The sequence below is a fragment of the Delphinapterus leucas genome, chromosome X (assembly GCF_059928025.1).
Source record: "Delphinapterus leucas isolate spDelLeu-1000000601 "Yukka" chromosome X, BTC_Dleu_Yukka2, whole genome shotgun sequence".
Lineage (NCBI taxonomy): Eukaryota > Metazoa > Chordata > Mammalia > Artiodactyla > Monodontidae > Delphinapterus > Delphinapterus leucas.
In genome coordinates, this window is record NC_143150.1 from 133,520,953 (window position 1) to 133,540,385 (window position 19,433).

The 19,433-nt window shown below is 54.9% G+C and overlaps 1 protein-coding gene across 3 annotated transcripts in view; it reads left to right on the forward strand.

Moving 5' to 3' along the window:
- P2RY8 (P2Y receptor family member 8) overlaps positions 1 to 15,408 on the forward strand; it is a 51,906-nt gene extending 36,498 nt beyond the window's left edge. For all 3 annotated transcript variants that reach the window (XM_022561896.3, XM_022561899.3, XM_022561898.2), the window contains exon 2: positions 14,259 to 15,408. In XM_022561896.3, the coding sequence (XP_022417604.1) occupies positions 14,285 to 15,346 (1,062 nt within the window). In that variant the 5' untranslated portion in view covers positions 14,259 to 14,284 and the 3' untranslated portion in view covers positions 15,347 to 15,408. The remainder of the gene's footprint in view (positions 1 to 14,258) is intronic.
- The last annotated feature ends 4,025 nt before the right edge of the window (positions 15,409 to 19,433 follow it).

Genomic DNA, 19,433 nt, shown 5'->3' on the forward strand with positions numbered 1-19,433 from the left:
AACTTATTTTATTTTTCTTTTAATTTTTTTAAGGGGTTAGAGAAACTTTACTTCTCTCTGCTGCAGGAAAACCCACCATAGCTTATCTTTTTTTTTTTTTTTGTCTTTTTCTATTTATTTATTTATATAGTTGCGGTACCTGGGATCTTCGCTGCGGTGTGAGGGATCTTTAGCTGAGGTATGCATGTGGGATCTAGTTCCCGGACCAGGGATCGAACCCGGGCCCCCTGTATTGGGAGTTCAGGGTCTTATCCACTGCACCACCAGGGATGTCACAACCACAGCTTATTTTATACATCATAGTTTGTACCTTTTGCTCCCCCATCCCTGTATTGCCCCTCCCCGCTTCCCTCTCCCCCCATCTTGCTTCCTGTAGCGTTAGAGTAAGTCTTGAAGTCAGGCAGTGTCAGTCCTGCAATTTTGTTCTTCTCCTTCCATCGTGTGTTGCCTATTCTGGGTTTTTTGCCTCTCCCTATAGACTCCAGAATCATTTGGTCTAAATCCACCTCTTGTAACGAGGTGTTAGGATGGCAGGTGTCTCTGCGGTGCCCCAAACAAGGCCCTTAAGGCAAGACTTACAGCCCCAGGTGGGGAGACAGTCAGGTTCAGGTGGGTGAGTGAGCCCAGGGACATCTCAGATACAATTGCTTTACAAGAGTTTGGGATTTTATGTTGTTTTTTTCTTGGATCCCACCATGCATTTGCTCGGCAGACACGGAGCCTCTGCAAAGAGCAGACATACTGACAATCCCTGTGTGTGATGGCACACGAGGAATAGTGACAATACAGCCTGGGGAACAGAAAATAACAAACATTGGACTTCCCTGGCGGTCCAGTGGTTAAGACTCTGCGCTCTCAGTAAAGGGTGCGCAGGTTCGATCGCTGGTCAGGGAGCTAAGATCCCACATGCCTCGCGGCACAGCCAACAAACAAACAAACCAGAATTCCCATCACATATCAACAGCTGCTCCCATCATGCTAACAAGACAGAGTTCTGAGTGGCCCAGTGGCGGGTCAGTCTTGGTTTCCGAAAAGGAAACGCCAGTGTGAGAGCATGAGAAAGGCACTCAACCTCTGTGGCCGTTATGAAGGTGTGACTTGAAACTTCAGTCAGATGCCACTTATCGCCCATCAGATGGAAAAGATGAGACAGGCCGCTGACAGATTTTTGGTGACAACTTGAGGAATGAGTTCCCCACCTCCATCCTCCTGCGCTCGTTCTATTTTCTGCAAATTCAAATTGGCACCGTGTGTGGGAAGGGTATTTGGTGATGGCCTCTCTGCTTCAGTCTTCTGGAAGACACTGTAGAGAACTGGTATCATTCCTTCCTTCAGGCTTTGGTAGAATTCATCATGAGCCCATCTGGACCTGGTGCTTCCTGCTTTGGAAGGTTATTAATTATTGATTCAATTTCTCTCATAGATATAGTCCTATTCAAATGGCCTATTTCTCCGGGTGCCTTTTGGCATATTACGTCGAGGAAGTGGTCCATTTCACCTCGGTAATCAAATCTGTGGCATAGATAGAATTGTTCATGTTATCCCTTTAACCTCCTTTTAACGTCCGCGAGATCGGTAGTGATGTCCCCTCGTTGATTTATGATATTTGTAATTTGTGTCTTCTCCCTTTTTTGCTTAGTCAGCCTGACTAGAGGTTTATCGATTTTATTGATCTCTTCAAAGAACCAGCTTTTGATTTCTTTTTCTCTCCTCAATTGATTTTCTGTTTTCAATTTCATTGCTTTCTGCTCTCGCTTTTATTATGTCTTTTCTTCTGCTCGCTTGGGATTTAAAAGGCTCTTCTTGTTCTAGTTTTCTAAGGAGGAAGCTTAGAGGGTAGGTTTTAGATCTTTCTTCCTTTCCAACACATGCATGCAATTTAAAAAGTGCACACCCTTTGTTTCAGCAACACTACTCCTAGGAATCTGTCTTAGAAGACGTTATCACATGCTTGCACAGAAATGCTTGCAGAGGTGTGAGTCAGCACAGTCCAGGTAATCCCTCCGAATGCCCACAGCCTGGGGAGCAGGGTGAAATACCCACAGAGCATTCCAGCGTGGAAAATGGCAGAGAGGAATTCTATGTAAGTTCGAAGTGGGAACGTTGGGACAGGTGATATGTACAGCATGCAGGTTAAAACTCCTACCTGTGTGGGTGCAGGCACATACTCGTGTGTGTGTGTCATGTACACCGAGACGTGTCTGCAAGGATGCTACACAGCAAACATATCCCAGTGGTCACCTCTGGGTGGGGGGAGCGGGGAGGGGCCTTGTCCTGCAGGGGAAAAGCATGAGGTCAGACACAAATACTGCTGTTTCTTTTTATTCCTTGACCCAGAGCAAATATGTGTCTGCTCTATAATTGGAATGTCTGAACACTTAAGCAATGTTGTGACTCTTTGGAGCCTGGAAGCTCAGTAGACCCTACCTCTGCCTCTTCTTGGGCTGTGGGAACTCAGGAAGCTGCACAGAAGAGACAGCTTTGACCCTGGTCTTGTTGGGATGAGTTGGGGTCCAGTGGGGAAGGGCCAACAGGAATGCAAAGGGAGCCCTGTACGGGGGAAGGTGCAGGGTGTGAGACTTCTGGTATGTACCTCAAAGGCATCTTGTCCTCAACGTCCTCCCTGCCCCTCTGCTTCTCCAGCTCCTGCCCTCTCTGGTCAAGCTTCTCTCTTGGTCTATAATTTCTCTGCAGTCTCTCTAGTTCTTGGGATTTCTCTCCCCAAAAGATAGAGAGGTAGAGATATATATATAGAGAGAGATCATAGATAGATGATCGATACATGATTCATAGATAGATAGATAAATGATAGATACATGATAGATAAGCAGATAGATGGATAAATAGATGATAGATAGATAGATATAGTAGACAGGTGATAACTGAAGGGATGGATAGATAGATAGGAGAGAGATGATAGGTTGATAGATACTTAGATGATAGATGGATAGCTGGATGGATCATAGATGAATGATAGGTAAATAGACAGATAGATACATAGATATATAGATACATAGGTACGTAGATAGATGGATAGATAGTCTCTCATGCAAGTCAGCGTGTCTCAGCCTCAGCACTACTGACATCGGGGCTGGATGACTCTCTGATGTGGGGCGTCCTGGGCATTGTGGGGTGCGAAGCAGCATCCCTGGTCTCCACCCGCCAGGTGCCAGGAGCTCCCCCTCTCTCAGCTGTGACAACCAGAAATGTCCCCAGACATTGCTGAGTGTCCCCTGGCGGGGATGACAATGTTTACTGGGTGAGAACCCCTGGGGTCCATCCACTATCTCTGCCCCCCTCAGGCCCCTCATATATCGAGATGACCTGTCAACCAAGACTCTTGCTCCAACAAGTTTCAGTGTGTGAATGGGGACCATGGGACCATGTCTTACTGGCCATGCCAGTAAGTTGGCCCAAAGCTGAATTCTCCTTGAAGCCAGTGTGACTCTGCCTACAAACATACACCTGTACCCCTGTCCCCACCAGGGCTGGACGGGATGCTGTGTCTGGGTCCTGGGGGGTGTCCCCCAGCACTGTGAGTCTCTGGAATAAGGGGTGCTGGGGGGAAAGCTCACCCACCGTGGGCAGGAGACCTGACCAGGAGAGCCTGAAGTATTTCTTTAGTCCTTGGGTGCAGCTCCACGTTGGCTGGAGCTTCCATTCACCCTGGGCTTCAGCAAAGCTCATTTATATGCCCTCCCCCTGAGAGTGTTGGCCAAAAAAGGGGGAGAGGTCACATCAATATATGTTGATGTTGCTTGCCATGCAGTTTTTACATCTTTCACTATTTCTATCCCTCCTCCCTGCTAGCGATGTCACCCCTGAGGCTGTCGGCTGTGTCTTCATGTCTCTCTGTTTCCTACGATCTCATCCTTTCAGGCTCCATCTTTTCTTTGAGATCCCTCCCTCTCTTTTATTTTGCAGGATCATTGCTTTGGCTTTCTGAAGTCTGTCAGCTCAATCCTTTCTCTATTCCCTTGTCCATTTTTCTCCTGGGGCTGCTGGGGGGCTTCAACAACACAGATTCAGCGTCTCTCCTTTCCGGAGACCTGAAGTCTGAAGTCAAGGCGTCTGCAGGGTTGGTTCCTCCTGGAAGCTGTCGGGGAGACTCTATTCCACGCCTCTCTCCCAACTTCTGGTGTTTCCTGGCCACCCTTGGCATTTCTTGGATTACAGAAGCATCACCTCTGTCTCTGCATCCATTCCCACCTGGCTGTCTCCCTCCTTCTGTGTGTTTGTGTCCAAATGTCCCCTTTTTATAAGGACACCGGTCATAGTGGACTCAGGTCCCACCCTGCTCCAGTGAGACCTCAGCTAAATCTAACTAATTACATCTGCAAAGACCCTCCTTGGAACTAAAGTCACACGCTGGCCTACAGGGAGTTAGGACTTCAACCTATGAACTTGGGGGGAGACGGAGTTCACCCACGACAACCACAGAGTTTCCTATGTCTTCCGTGAGTTTCCCATGGTCGACCAGAAAACCCAATGCAGCTTCCTCTACCAGGCAGCTCCAGAAGCATCAGCCAGGTCCTGGGGTCGCTGGCAAGAAGGGGGTCTTCCACACGAGGCTGGTGGTGAGGGCGCACAGCCTCCCTGGCGTCCCGACCCTTGAGGGAACGGCCAGAATTCCTGGGCGTGATGGTTAGATTCCAGACCAGCCTTGTGTTCCCTCCACCTCTGCAGCATGGGTGCCCGGGGTGGGCGGAGGGGGTCTTCTCTCCAAAAACCAAGGCCTCAGCCTTGGTGCTGGAGGGGATGTGGCTAAAACTGGAACCCTCACCCTGGGATGCACTGAGGTCAAAGAGCTCTTAGAAATAATCTCCTTGATGCCTGAAGTTGGCTGAGTGGGGGTCTGCAAAAAACATATCCACGTCCTGGCCTCCAGAGCCTATGAACGTGATTTGTTTGGAAACAGGGTCTTTGCAGATGTGATGAAATGAAGGATCTGCAATGAGGTCCTCCTGGAATTGGGGTGGCCCTACATCCCACGACAGGGTCCTTCCACAAGTGTGTCAGACAGTCGGTGACCCTGAGATATTCTTTAAAAGCCTATTGATTAGTATTGATTATTGGCACCTATGTAAGGATTCTGGAAAGACAAGTGCATCAAATGTCATGATCAAATTCCAGGAGAAATTCCCCTGTTATGAGCTGAGTTGTTTATAGGGCTCTTGCCCAGTGGGAGGGTGTGGTGAATTGAATGGTGTCCCCCAAGATTCATGACCACCCAGAACCTCGGGAAGGGGTATTATTTGGAAACAGGGTCTTTGCAGATGTGATGAAGTGAAGGGTCTGAGATGAGGTCCTCCTGGAGGAGGGTGGCCCTAAACCCAATGACAGGGTCCTTCTAAGATACAGAAGGTGAGAGACACAGACACAGAGCAGAAGCCCCATGAAGACAGAGGCAGAGACGGGAGAGATGTGGCCACAAGCCCAGGGACGCCTGGAGCCCCCAGAAGCTGGAAGAGGCGGGAAGGACCCTCCCCTGGAGCCTCTGGAGGGAGTGCGGCCCTGGGACACCTTGAGCTCAGACATCTGGTCTCCAGGACTGGGGGAGGATGGATGCCTGTTATTGCAAAGCCCCCAGCTTGCGGTCATTTGTTAGGACAACCCAGGACACCCCCCAGTTATTGACCTAGTTAATATTTATGGGCACACCCCAGTTTATGACATGCTTCACCATCACTGGGTCACTTGGTACCCTGGCAACCCTCAGAGGATGAGTCTATATCCCCGATGTGACACATGAGGACACTTGAGTGTTTGGGTGGGGAGACCCCACGCCACTCGTTTTCCCAGCACTTTCCACATCGGTCAGCTGTTAGTGCAGCGTGGCTCCGTCATCCTGAGTCTGTTGAACAAAATCTGTGGGGTGGGAGCTGTCCCGGGTATGAGAGGAACCAGTGGTCCCTGCAGCGATCAGCCGGGCAGGGCTGCTCAGCCCATGTGCATCTCAGGAGTGAATATTCTACGTACCACGAGGCACCATCCATTTGGAGGCTCCGACATCACCAGCTCTCTGAAGCAGTGGCCCTTGAACGCTTCGGGGCTGAGGCTTCCAGGGCTGCCGTAGCAGAGCACCACAAGCCCAAGAAACCCAGAAGGAAGGCCAGTCCACGCTGCACAGGGCCGGGTCACGGCTTCCCAGGGTCCAGACCCTCCAGTCCCCGCCACTGTGAGTGGAAACACTGGCTGTGATGGTTGAAAGGATATGGGGGGCGGTCCCCAAACGGCACTCATCCCTCTGACTCAGGGGTGCTTTTCACCTCCCCACCTGAGTAAGACCCACCTCAGCAGAGATGGAAGGACCACTGTTCCCAGCATCTCCAAGCTTCACGTCGGGAGTGGCCCCAGGCTGGGCGTGACTGATCACAGCAAACAAAAAGTGGGAACCCGTGTGTCCATGGACGGGTGGGTGGATGGGTGGGTGGGTGGGTGGATGGGTGGGTGGATGGGTGGGTGGGTGGGTGGATGGGTGGGTGGATGGGTGGGTGGGTGGGTGGATGGGTGGGTGGGTGGGTGGATGGGTGGGTGGATGGATGGATGGATGGGTGGATGGATGGGTGGATGGATGGATGGATGGGTGGATGGATGGATGGGTGGATGGATGGATGGATGGATGGATGGGTGGATGGATGGATGGATGGATGGATGGGTGGGTGGATGGATGGATGGATGGATGGATGGATGGATGGGTGGATGGATGGATGGGTGGATGGATGGATGGATGGATGGATGGGTGGATGGATGGGTGGGTGGATGGATGGATGGATGGGTGGATGGGTGGGTGGATGGATGGATGGGTGGGTGGATGGGTGGATGGATGGATGGATGGATGGGTGGATGGATGGATGGGTGGATGGATGGATGGGTGGATGGGTGGATGGATGGATGGATGGATGGGTGGATGGATGGATGGGTGGGTGGATGGATGGATGGGTGGATGGATGGATGGATGGATGGATGGATGGATGGGTGGATGGATGGATGGGTGGGTGGATGGGTGGATGGATGGGTGGGTGGATGGATGGATGGATGGGTGGATGGGTGGGTGGATGGATGGATGGGTGGATGGATGGATGGGTGGATGGATGGATGGGTGGATGGGTGGATGGATGGGTGGATGGATGGATGGGTGGATGGATGGATGGATGGATGGGTGGGTGGATGGATGGGTGGATGGATGGATGGATGGATGGGTGGATGGATGGATGGATGGATGGATGGGTGGATGGATGGATGGATGGATGGATGGATGGATGGATGGATGGGTGGATGGATGGATGGGTGGGTGGATGGGTGGATGGATGGATGGATGGATGGGTGGATGGATGGATGGGTGGGTGGATGGATGGATGGGTGGATGGATGGATGGATGGATGGATGGATGGATGGGTGGATGGATGGATGGGTGGGTGGATGGGTGGATGGGTGGATGGATGGATGGGTGGATGGATGGATGGGTGGATGGATGGATGGATGGATGGATGGATGGGTGGATGGATGGATGGATGGATGGATGGATGGATGGATGGATGGGTGGATGGATGGATGGATGGCTGGATGGATGGATGGGTGGATGGATGGATGGATGGATGGATGGATGGATGGGTGGATGGATGGATGGATGGATGGGTGGACGGATGGATGGGTGGACGGATGGATGGATGGATGGATGGATGGATGGATGGATGGATGGGTGGACGGATGGATGGATGGATGGATGGATGGGTGGATGGATGGATGGATGGGTGGATAAACAGCATGGGGTCCATCCACACAGTAGAATATGACTCAGCCATGAAAAGGAGTGAAGCTCTGACACAGGCTACCATGTGGATGGACCTTGAACACACGACGCTCAGTGAGAGAAGCAGACACCGAAGGACACACAGTGTGTGATTCCGTTGATAGGAAACGTCCAGAACAGGCAAATCCATAGACACAGAAGGCAGATTAAGGGCTGGGGGAGGGAGATAGGGAGTGACTCTTAATGGGGACCGGGTCTCCTTTCGGGATAATAAACACTTTCTAGAAACAGATAGAGGCGATGGTCCCAAAACCTTGTGAATGTGCTCCGTGCCACCGAATGGTCCACTTTAAACATAGTCACTCGTACGACACGTGAATTTGAACTTAATTTGTAAACCTGTATCCATGTGCGCTGGGGCAGGGGAGTGTGGGGTGATGGCCGTGGTGTGCAAGGTTTCTTTTCGAGACAATGAAAATGTTCTGGGATCACGTGATGGGGGTGGGTGCACATCTGCAAATCTATGAAAAACTGCTGCAGTGTGCGTTTTTTAAAAAAATTTATTTTATTTACTTATTTTTGGCTGTGTTGGGTCTTCGTTGTTTTGCACACAGGCTTTCTCTAGTTGTGGCGAGCAGGGGCTACTCTTTGTTGCAGTGCGCGGGCTTCTCATTGCAGTGGCTTCTCTTGTTGCGGAGCACGGGCTCTAGGCGCACGGGCTCGGTAGTTGTGGCTCACGGGCTCTAGAGCGCAGGCTCGGTAGTTGTGGCACACGGGCTTGATTGCCCTGCAGCATGTGGGATCTTCCCGGACCGCGGCTCGAACCCGTGTTCCCTGTGTTGGCAGGCGGATTCTTAACCATTGCACCACCAGGGAAGTCCTGAAGTGCCCATTGTACATGGGGGAACTTGATGATATATAACTTACAGCTCAATAAGACTATTAAGAAAAAAGAGACCAAGACGGGGGGCGGGGGGCCTGCAGGGGGGATGCACGGGAGCCCTGGACACCTGAGACGCAGCTGAGTCTGTGTCTCAGAACTGCCTGCGGTTTCCTGCAGAGAACAAGCCAGAACTTCCCACCCGCCGCCTCCAGGGCGCCTGCTTCGGGCAGCCCTGGGTCCGGTGCCTTTTGCAAGAGCCACCTCTGCTCGCTCAGCGCCTGGGGAGCGTCTGGCGGCCACCAGTGGCTGTCTGTTGCTCGTTTCACAAAATTTCCATCCTGTCACCGCCCAGACCTCCTCCAGGTCCAAACCACAAACGCCGTGGGTTTCAGAGAAGCCGGCATCTGTTAGAGGTGATTTCTTTATTAATCAGCCGTGATCTCTGCAGCCGGCGGCAGGCTGGGCTTCCGGAGCCCCAAGGGGGCTGCCTGCCCTCCCCTGAGATGGTACAGGTGAAAGCACGGGGGGGCCTACGGCGGGGGGAAGGCAGCAGCTACAGGGCTGCAGAGGGTGGCCGGAGCCTCCTGACATCCACATGGGTTTTCTGCAACCCATGCAGGGCAGCCGCGTGTTATGCAAATTCACACTCTTTTGAAGCTCCCACCTGGAGGTTAGGACAGATCAAAACCCCTGGGGGGTGGGGCTGGCATTCATAACTGTTTGAGCAGAAATGGAAAAAGGCCTCCCAAATGCCGCCCGGCCCTCGGAATTCCACTCGAGGGGGATGGGTTCCCTGTCTGAAGCTCTGTCCATCATCGATCTTCTCAGACCACCACCCCCATCCCCCGGGGACACACAGCAGCCTCCCAGGTCACCACCCCCCCACCCCCCTACCCCCCATACCCTGCCCCCCCCCCCCCGTCTTCTGTAAATTATTGGCATCTCTCCCTTCCATGGGTCCCGCTGCAGCATCCACGGGAATCCCAAGAAGTACGGCTCCCTTTTCCTCCTGAAGCCGAGGATGGATGGAGGTGGGTGGCTGTGAGGAGGGGCCAGTACCCACCCCCTGCAATGACCATAGGATGGCACCTGGCCGTGAGCCAGCAGAGCAGAAAGCTTCCCACTCAAAGTGAAACTCAGGCCATTTTTAAGTGGGTTTGCGGAAGCTCACTGTGCACACACTCACCACAGATGGCACGTCTCCTGCAGAGGAAGAAAGACCAGGACAGGAAGGCTTGAAAGGGGAGTTGCAATCAGATCAGAGTCGAAGCTGGGTCCTGGCCTCGCCGGTGGCTCAAGGACCACGTTTCCCGCTAACAGACATCCAGGGATGGACGCCCCTGTGACCATGTCGGGACAAGTCAAACTGCAGTGCGGATGGGAGCTGTGGGTGTCTTAGGGTCCTGATGCCCGGCTGAGCCCCACGCCCTGATTTCAGGAGCCCCGGCATCGTACACACTCGTGGTCAAATGCAGAAGGGACAGCCTCGGCCAACGGCAAAATAGCAATGCGGTCATCCCCGGTGGGATCTCGAGAAGAGAAGTAAGAGGTACGGTGAGAAACACAGACCTCGAAACCCCAAGCCGATGGCAGAGTTTCCTCTCGTGGGGTGTACGCTGGGCTCCAGGGAAAGACCCCCAGGCTGGCTAAGACCCGGCCAACTTTTACACGACGTGCTGTTTGCACAAGCTTGCAGCTCCGGTTTCCGAGTCCCAAACCCTCGGGGGCAAAGGGCTTCTCCAGGTGACCCCAGCCAGAAGGAAACTCTGGATTCAAGTGGAGCGAGTCAAAACCCAGGTGAACCCATCAGGGAGACCTAAGAGCCAGATGCGGGGTCCTGTGAGGTGCGGTGCAGGGAATACACACCTGTGACCACCGCCGTGTCACCACCACAGCTCACATGGTGCTGAGGTGCCTGCAGCCACGGGCTGAGGCCATCAGTGTAATGTCTGTCTGGGTCAGTTCGGGCAGCTATCACAGAATATTGCAGACGGGGCAGCTTAAACAACAGACATTTACTTCTCCTAGTCCCGGAGGCCGGATGTCTGGGATCGAGGTGCCAACGGGGTCACATTGTGGTGAGGACCTCTTCCTGGCTTGCAGACGGCCCCTTACAGGAACGTGGCATCCTGGGCAGATCCTCAGCACAACAGCACATCTAACGGTCCCTTACAGCATCCTTAAGCCATGTCCTTAACCCCCACCAGCTGTCCCCACCCCGTGGACTCCAGGTCAGGTGCCATCTTTGAAAGTGAGAAAACGCACACGCCGTGCTTCTCTTTCTTTCTTTTGTGTTTGTTTGTTTTGTTGGGGTGTTTTTGTTGCGGGCTTTCCTACTTTAAGTGTTAAAGCTCTTTTGTCCAGCATTCGAAGAAAGAGAAATCTGGTGTCCTCCAGGTTGATAGGGCAGCAAAGCCGCCACCCAGACTTTGAGAACCAGCAGAAGTGAGCAGTGAGCCGCCTTTGGTTTGCATTTACATAAGAAATTAGAAAGAAAGTGAAACGGGGACCGCTGTGCCCAGAAGGCGGGGTGTAGGCAGCCCCAGGGATCCCTTGTCCCCGCCGGGCCCAGGCCCTCCCTCTCTGCGGGTCTGAGGGGCCGGCAGTCAGGAGTGGGGTGTGCGGAGAGCTGGGTGGACTTCTTTGTCACGGGGGCGGGGGGCAGATCAGCGGGAAAAACAGAAGTTCAGGAGTGCGAGGCTCAGGTACCAGCAGCTCAGAGCCCACTGGCTCCGGAGGGCATCCAGGGCATCTGCCCATACCTCAGTTATGCCCATATTTGCAGGAGGGACCCGGCGTGTTGGGACCTGGCATCGGCATGGCTGCCCAGCCCAGGGCTCTGGGGCTCTGGCTCCAGACTCTGCTCCGTGAGCTCTGAAGGGCAGGCTTGGTGCTCCACAGCGGCTCCAGGCAAAGAACAGGGGCTTTCGTGCCATGAACGTGGGCAGGAGACCCAGCCACTTGTTGCCAGCTGGTTTTGGTTTTAACGTTTCTGATAAAGCGTGGCGTGAGGACCCGCTGGGAGGTGTCGCCGTGGGCAGGGCCCTCCCACCTCTGTTATCCCGAGCGCTCTATGGAAGGGTCTGGAAATGCAAACCCACTGTCTCTTAACATGAGGGTCAGCATAAAAGTAACAAGCATCTCGTCATGGTCCCCCAGCCCCAGGAGGGCCCTCAGGACCATTGGCTCTGTATCATCAGGGTTCTCCGGAGGAACAGAAACCAAAGGATGGAGAGCTATAGAAGTATGTATCTACACGCGTGTATATTCAATTGCATGTACATGTATGTGTACACATGTACTACTGCACAGATGTGTATGTATATCTATACAGACATCCTATGACATGCATATATATATACGCGCATATACACACGCACATATATACCCTATTGCATTTATATACATATTTATGTCTACATATATACACATAAATTGTATACACATACTTGTGCAATTGTATATACATGTGTATATATATACATACACATGCATGGATATGCCATAGGATATATATCTGTGTGTGTACACACACACACGCACACACATATATTGGGTTGGCCAAGAAGTTTGCTTCGGTTTTCCCATAAGACCTTACAGAAAAATCCGAACGAACTTTTTGGCCAACCCAGTGTATGCAGGCAATAGGGTTGTATGTGTATAGACACGTGTGTATACATGCAATATGATATATATGCGACCGGATACGTGTGTATATACACACACACCCATACATACAACTATATGCAAGAGGATATATATATACATAAGTGTACATGTGTATACAAACACACATGCCTATATTTGCACATATACGTACCTACAAATGTAAAATACAACATATACATAAAGACATTTATCTCAAGAAATTGGCTCACACTGGTTGTGGGGCTGGTGAGTCTGAAATCTGCAGGGCAGGGGGCGGGGCTAGAGACCCAGGCACCAGCTGACCCTGCTATCTGGACTCAGAATTCCTTCTTCTCCGGGAAACCGCAGCGTCTGCTCCTAAGACCGTGACCTGATGGGCAGTTTCCCCCACTCCTGTAACACATATTCCGATCGCATCCTCCTTTGCCTACAAAGAGCCCGTCCTATGCTTGGGAAAAGCCCTGGGAGCTCACGGGGGGGGGGTCAAGACAAGAACAAAGATGCCACACACCCGCCCGGCAGCCGTTCCGTCTTCCCCATGGTTTGCAGGGAATGGGCTGCCAGCCCCACGAGGTACCTGGGCCTCTCCATGGGCTCCTGTATTGCTGTGCACTTCCCAGGAGGCAAGGAGGCCGCTGGGGTTCCAAAACCACGTCCGGCGGGGACGGCGGGGACGTGGCACCTGGAAGCAGGTGCTTGCAAGACAAACACCGCTCCCTTCAACCGTGGTCCCCGGATCCCTCGGCTGGGAGCAGCCCGGGGGAGGTTCCTCTGTGGGATCATTGGGGAGGAGCAGAGGATGCTCTGTGTGGTCTGCGGGAGGGAACCCCCAGGACCCCCCATCAGGGCCGGAGCCGGGCAGGGGATCCACTCCCCTTTGCAGTTTAGGAACGTGTCACCAGCTCACCTCCAAGCCCCTTTTCTATCTTCACGTCCTGCTGGTGCTACCGGTGATGTCACAATAAGAGGATTATTGTGACATCACCGGGGAGGGATGGAGGGAGGGAAGACATGGGGATGATGTCTCAGGCGCCCCAACATCCCCCCCCGCCCCAAAGGAGCAGCCACAACGGGTGCTCTGGGATTGGGGTCCCGAACTTGGAAGGGAGTGGAGCTGCGGTGTTGGGGTGATGAGCGGTTATGGGCCAAAGGCAGGAGGCCAGGCGCAGGGTGACACTTACTATCCTGCTGGGACCACGACGCCAGCAGCACAGCACATCCGTGCGGTCGGGGAGGGCAGCCTGCGATACCCAGCACAGCCCTGGGGTGGGGGGACCCTGACTTCACTGTGTGCCAGTGAAGAAACTGGGGCTCAGAGCATCCGAGGGAAGCTACTTTGCAGGTTGGAAACAGAGTCATTCCCTTGGTGACTTTGTAACCTTGTACCTCGGCCTCACCGCCCTGCATCCTCATGGCCCCAGGATTGAAGCCTCCGCACCGTGCCTCACAGCATGCTCCCCATGCTTCCAAGTCACAGGAAGGAAGGAAGTTGCCAGGGGAGGGGCAGGAGTGCAGTGACCCAGGTGCAGCTGGGCTGTGGGCAGTTACAGGAAGAGTCCTATGTCCTCTGGCCCCAGCAGACTTGAGCCCACACCTGCTGCCTGCAGGGACAGGACACGGGGTCTCCACGTCCCAGTGTGGGTTCTCTTTCCCCCTCCACCACCCGGTGCAGGATGGAGGGGCAGGTTTGTGACCCCCATGCTGGGTCAGGAGCCTGGCAACCGGTGGTGGGTGTTTTCAAATGGTTCCTTGTAGCTTTTGTGGGTGATGCAGCCCTTGAGGATTTAGCATCTATTGGGTCTGGGATACAGGTGGAGGGCGGGAAGAGGGACCAGAAGGGAGGGAGGGCCAGCAGAGGAGGAACCGGGAGCTGCCAGCCCCTTGGGCGCCAGGGACCCTCCCATCTCTCCGTCCCTGTGCAGGCAGACCCCGTCGTCTGCCCCTCTCACCCCTGGCGCCCCTTTTCTCTTCCAGATCGGCCCCCAACCCCCGGCTCCAGGATGGACATGAACGTGACGCGTCCGGACAACGCCACCCTCCTGATGCTGCGGGACCCGGCCATCGCGGTGGTCCTGCCGGTGGTATACTCGCTGGTGGCACTGATAAGTATCCCTGGCAACTTGTTCTCCCTGTGGGTGCTGTGCCGCCACATCGGACCCAAGACACCCTCGGTCATCTTCATGATCAACCTGAGCGTCACGGACCTGATGCTGGCCTGCGTGCTGCCCTTCCAGATCTACTACCACTGCAACGGCAACCACTGGGTGTTCGGCGAGCTGCTGTGCAACGTGGTGACCGTGGCCTTCTACGCGAACATGTATTCCTCCATCCTCACCATGACCTGCATCAGCGTGGACCGCTTCCTGGGCGTCGTGTACCCGCTGGCCTCCGCCCGCTGGCGCTGCCGCCGCTACGCCGTGGCTGCCTGCGCCGGCACGTGGCTCCTCCTTCTGGCCGCCCTGTCGCCGCTGGCCCGCACGGACCTCACCTACGCCGTGGAGGTGCTGGGCATCGTCACGTGCTTCGACGTGCTCAAGTCCAGCATGCTGCCCAGCGTGGCCATGTGGGCGGTGTTCCTCCTCACCCTGTTCGTCGTGCTCTTCCTCGTTCCCTTCGTGGTCACCGTGGCCTGCTACACGGCCACCATCCTCACGCTGCTGCGCTCGGCCGACCGCCACGGGGAGGCCCGGAGGTCCCGCGCCGTGTGCCTGGCGGCCGTGGTGCTTCTGGCCTTCGTCACCTGCTTCGCGCCCAACAACTTCGTGCTGCTGGTGCACGTGGTCAGTCGGCTGTTCTTCGGCCGCAGCTACTACCACGTGTACAAGCTCACGCTCTGCCTCAGCTGCCTCAACAACTGCCTGGACCCCTTCGTCTACTACTTCGCGTCCCGCGAGTTCCAGCTCCACATGCGGCACTACTTGGGCTACAGGCCCCTGCCCACCGGCAGCCCCGAGGGGCACCTCGAGAGCCTCGTCTCTGGACGCACGCTGTCCGTGCGCTCCGTGGAGGGGCTGGACGCCGCCGGCCGGCCCAGCGTCAAGCGGCAGGAGAGCGTCTTCTGAGCCGGGCGCCCCTCGGGGGCGGGGGCGGGGGCGGGGCAGCCGGGAGAGGGCGGTGCGGTCCTTCCCACCCCCCCCCACCCCCCCCCACCCCGCCCTGCGACAATCTACCCGCGGTCCCTCCGGGCACTGGGATTTGGCCACGTGCCCGTGGACAGGCCACCTCGGGCCCCGTGCTCTGGGGGCCCATGGGTCCCTGCGACATCACCTGGTTCCCCCCGCCCCCCGGAGCCAAGCAAACACGGGGGCTCGCCGGTGGGGATCAGGTTCTCCTTAAATATCCCCAAGCCACAGCCCCCAGACCGGAAGTTCGTCCGTCCCGGAGGTGTGGACCGAGGGTCTCTGGGCGGATGACAACTTTCTGAGTGTTCGCAGCTACAACTGCATCTCCCTGACCCGCCTCGGGGTGCAGCTTGCCTCGGGGGGCCCCCTCCGGCCCGTTCTCTGGCTCCGCCTCCAAGCTGAGAACCCCGGGCCATGGCAAGTCGTCCTGGGGGTCTGGAGAGGCTCCTGGCCTGACCCGTGGGATCCTTGGAGGACCAGGGGAGAGCACTGACCACACGAGCCCGTAGCAGGTCTGCTCAGCACCTGGGACACACCTGTACCAGCCCCACTACCTGGGCTGCTTTGGGAAGATAAGGGGCCCAGTCCCCGGACTGCCCAGGATGCTAAACCAGCAGGTTCCCGGGAGGCCGGGATTTGCCTGAAAGAACAAACTTTTGGGTGCTTTGCACATCACAAGGACATGCACAGGACTGAGCTCAGGGCTCTCTTGGGAAAGGAAAACAGCCCTGCAGCCTATAAGGTGAGACCTTGGAGGGGCTGGCAGGCGGGGGCTCAGGGACCTCCAGGGTGGCTTGGCTGTGGGGCAGGTGACGTCCCCTCCGTGAGTCAGAGATGCAGATGGGGGTTGTGAGCTGATGTTCTGGAAGCACCTGGTCACATTGGAAGAGAAGCAGGCATACGTACGCTGGGGTGAACGGTGTCTCGCCAAAGTCCATGTCCGCTAGGAACCACAAAGTGTGACCTATGGGATCAGGGTGACCCTACATCCAACGACAGGGTCCTTCTAAGGGGCAGAAGAGGAGAGACCCAGACACACAGGAGAAGAACCGGGAAGACAGAGGCAGAGACGGGAGGCACGCGGCCACAAGCCCAGGGAAGCCCAGAGCCCCCAGAAGCTGGAAGAGGCAGGAAGGACCCTCCCCTGGAGCCTCTGGAGGGGGTGCAGCCCTGGGACACCCTGACCTCAGACGTCTGGTCTCCAGGATGGGGGAAGATGCAGGTCTGTCTGGGGTTTTAGCCTGCAGTTTATGGGAACTTGTTATGGCTGCCCTCAGACGTCTGGTCTCCGGGCTGGGGGAGGGTGCAGGTCTGTCCGGGGTTTTAGCCTGCAGTTTATGGGAATTTGTTACGGCTGCCCCAGGAGACACACACACTCTGACATTCTGAGACTGAGCCTCTGGCTCCTGCTTAGGTGGCTGCAGGAGGGCCCGGTGCCTGGTGCTGGCTCCCAGGGTGGGACCTGCTTTGTGGAATCCAGTCCCTCGGCTTGGAGGTGCAGCCTGGAGGGCCCCTTCACCGTCCTCCACCCCAGGCCACGCAGCTGGGACACTCCACAGAGGACGGTGTCCGAGCCAGTGTCTGTGTTTACAGGGAGCCGAGAGCCACCCTCGGGAGCCTCAGAGGGACAGCCGGACATGCCCCTGGGGAGGACTTGAGCCCATGGGCGGAAGGGACGAGAAAAGGGCACGTGTCCGGGATCTGGATGGTCCGTGCATGGCGTGCTGTTCCCCCACTCTCCCCAACTGTCCCCAAGGCGAACCCTAGAAAGCCAGGTCGAGGGAGCAACAGTCCGGGGGCGGAAACCCTGAGCCGGAGGGACAGTGGCACCCACGTCTGGGCGTGGGCCTCCAGTGTCTGATGCTACAAAAGTGCGAAAAACCTCAAACCACCCTCACAGGACGTTTTTCTGCTGCTTTGTTATTAAGCCTCACAGTTTGAATTCAGAGGAAGCCAGTCTAGGTAGTAATACCCTCCCCCAGTGGATGTCACGTCCCTCCAGCCTTTGGGTCACAGAGGGCTGTGCCAGCCCTTATTTGGTTGGCAGCCACTCAGCCATCCAGGGCTGTCGACGCCCCCATGACTTCTGCATTCTAGGGGCCCCCAGTTCCACCGAAATTCAGGAGGTCCGACAGGGTCTTTCGAATTGCTGGGAATTTCCATCCAGAACTTCAGGTGACCGTCAGCCTGTCCGAGAGGTCCGTCAGATCACCTGAAATCCCAGGCAGGGCGGGATTTGCCCCTCTTTCGGCCTTTTAATAATGTTGTATGTGTGTGTGTGTGTTTGTGTGTGTGTGTTCTCCCCACACACTCCTTCAATCTGTTGCCCTCTTAAGCCTCCCGTAAAATGATAACACATTCGCATGTACATAGACATGAGAAAAAAAACAAGATGTGATTCTGTGATTCAGCTCTTGGGAGGGTGTGGGAGGAAGAACGCAGAGACCCACATCCCTGACTTCTCCCCGTGTGCTGGGCGGACAGGTTTCTCCCTCGGACTCCTGAGACCCCTGCCTGACCAAGACCGAGCCGTCCCATTACCCTCCCACCAGGCTCCCTGGAATTTCAAGGATGGCAGAATCACGGTGTTCTGGGCTCCTGGCGTGAACCGGGCCAGCAGAACACGAACGGGGCGCGGGTGGAATCCAGGATTGGTTGGGTGGGATGATGGGGCTTTGGCTTTGTTAAAAGAGATCCTAAAATGCTGAAGGTGTAAATGAAAATAGTCCTGGGCGGAGTTACGATGGTTGATGCTTGCTTTAAAATACGAGAGCAAATACAAGCATGCACATATATACATGCGTGCATACCCATATGTGCACACTTCACACACATGTGTACACGTGCATGCGCCCACGTCTTTGTGTGTGCACGCGCGTGTGTGCATTTGTGCCTGCATATTTGGGGACTGGATAAATGAAAACTACCAGAATGCCGATAGCTCATAATGCTTGAGCCTGGGTGAAGGGAACACAGGGTTTCATTATGTCATTCTCTTTACTTGAGCCTGTTTTAAAATATCCATGCTAAAAACAGGTGGTTTGTTGGAAACTCTCGCACGGAGACACTGATTTATTTTTTCTTCCAGCGTCTGATCTGTCTTTGGAAACCTATACGATTCTGTAATGCCAATGAGATTCCTTAGTGCTGTTAAAATACCTCTAGGGTAGGAGTGGATGTAAATAAACGTGCAGGGCGGGTTCCTAAATGGGATGAGATGTGTAAGATTACTGCTGTGGGACTCACCGATAAAGGCCACAACGGTGGCCCGGAGCTGGTGAGTTAGCCAGCAGGGAGTCGAACCCAGCACCTGCCTCAGAGTCCCATCCCACACACGTGGGGACCCAGCTTTGGCTGGTAACCCCTGCCGGACGTCCCTGGCTAAATCCCTAGTTTACAGAGTGTCCCGTGCCAACCACCGTTCCTTTCTTGCCTCCCTCGTCACCTTGTTGAGTTTGTCTGTCACCAAGACCTTCCTACAGCGTAAGTCAAAACCATCAAGACATCCGTCAGCCTGCTCCCCTTCTTGTCCACAATCCTGAGAAAGATGGAAGCTGGAACATCTAAGGAAAATGAGAGGATCGCAGACTGGATCCCAGAAGAGCACGGGGAAAACGGGAGAGATTCCAACACCGATCCCTCCTCGGAAACGGACCGATGTCGGTTCTTCGTTATGGCGGGGATGTCGGGTGTTAACATGATGGGGAAGGATGGGGGAGGTGGCTGAGGAGCCTCAGTACTATGCTGACAAGTGCCCTGTACACCTAGAACTTCCTCAGAATAAACCGTCTATTTTTGTAAGCAAGATGTTCGGCTTGTGCATTGAACTGAACAGGAGCCTTCAGGGCTGGTTCTGGAGATTCGGGGGGAATTGACCCCATCGGACAGTGATCCTTCATTAAATGGTTTTCCAGTTTTCCTTTGCAATACCTTCTCTGATGTCTTCATCCAGATAAAACTCAGTGACACCAGCATCGACAGAGGAGAACCAGTAAGGGGGCCTCAAGCTCGGCTGGAGGGCGGGCGG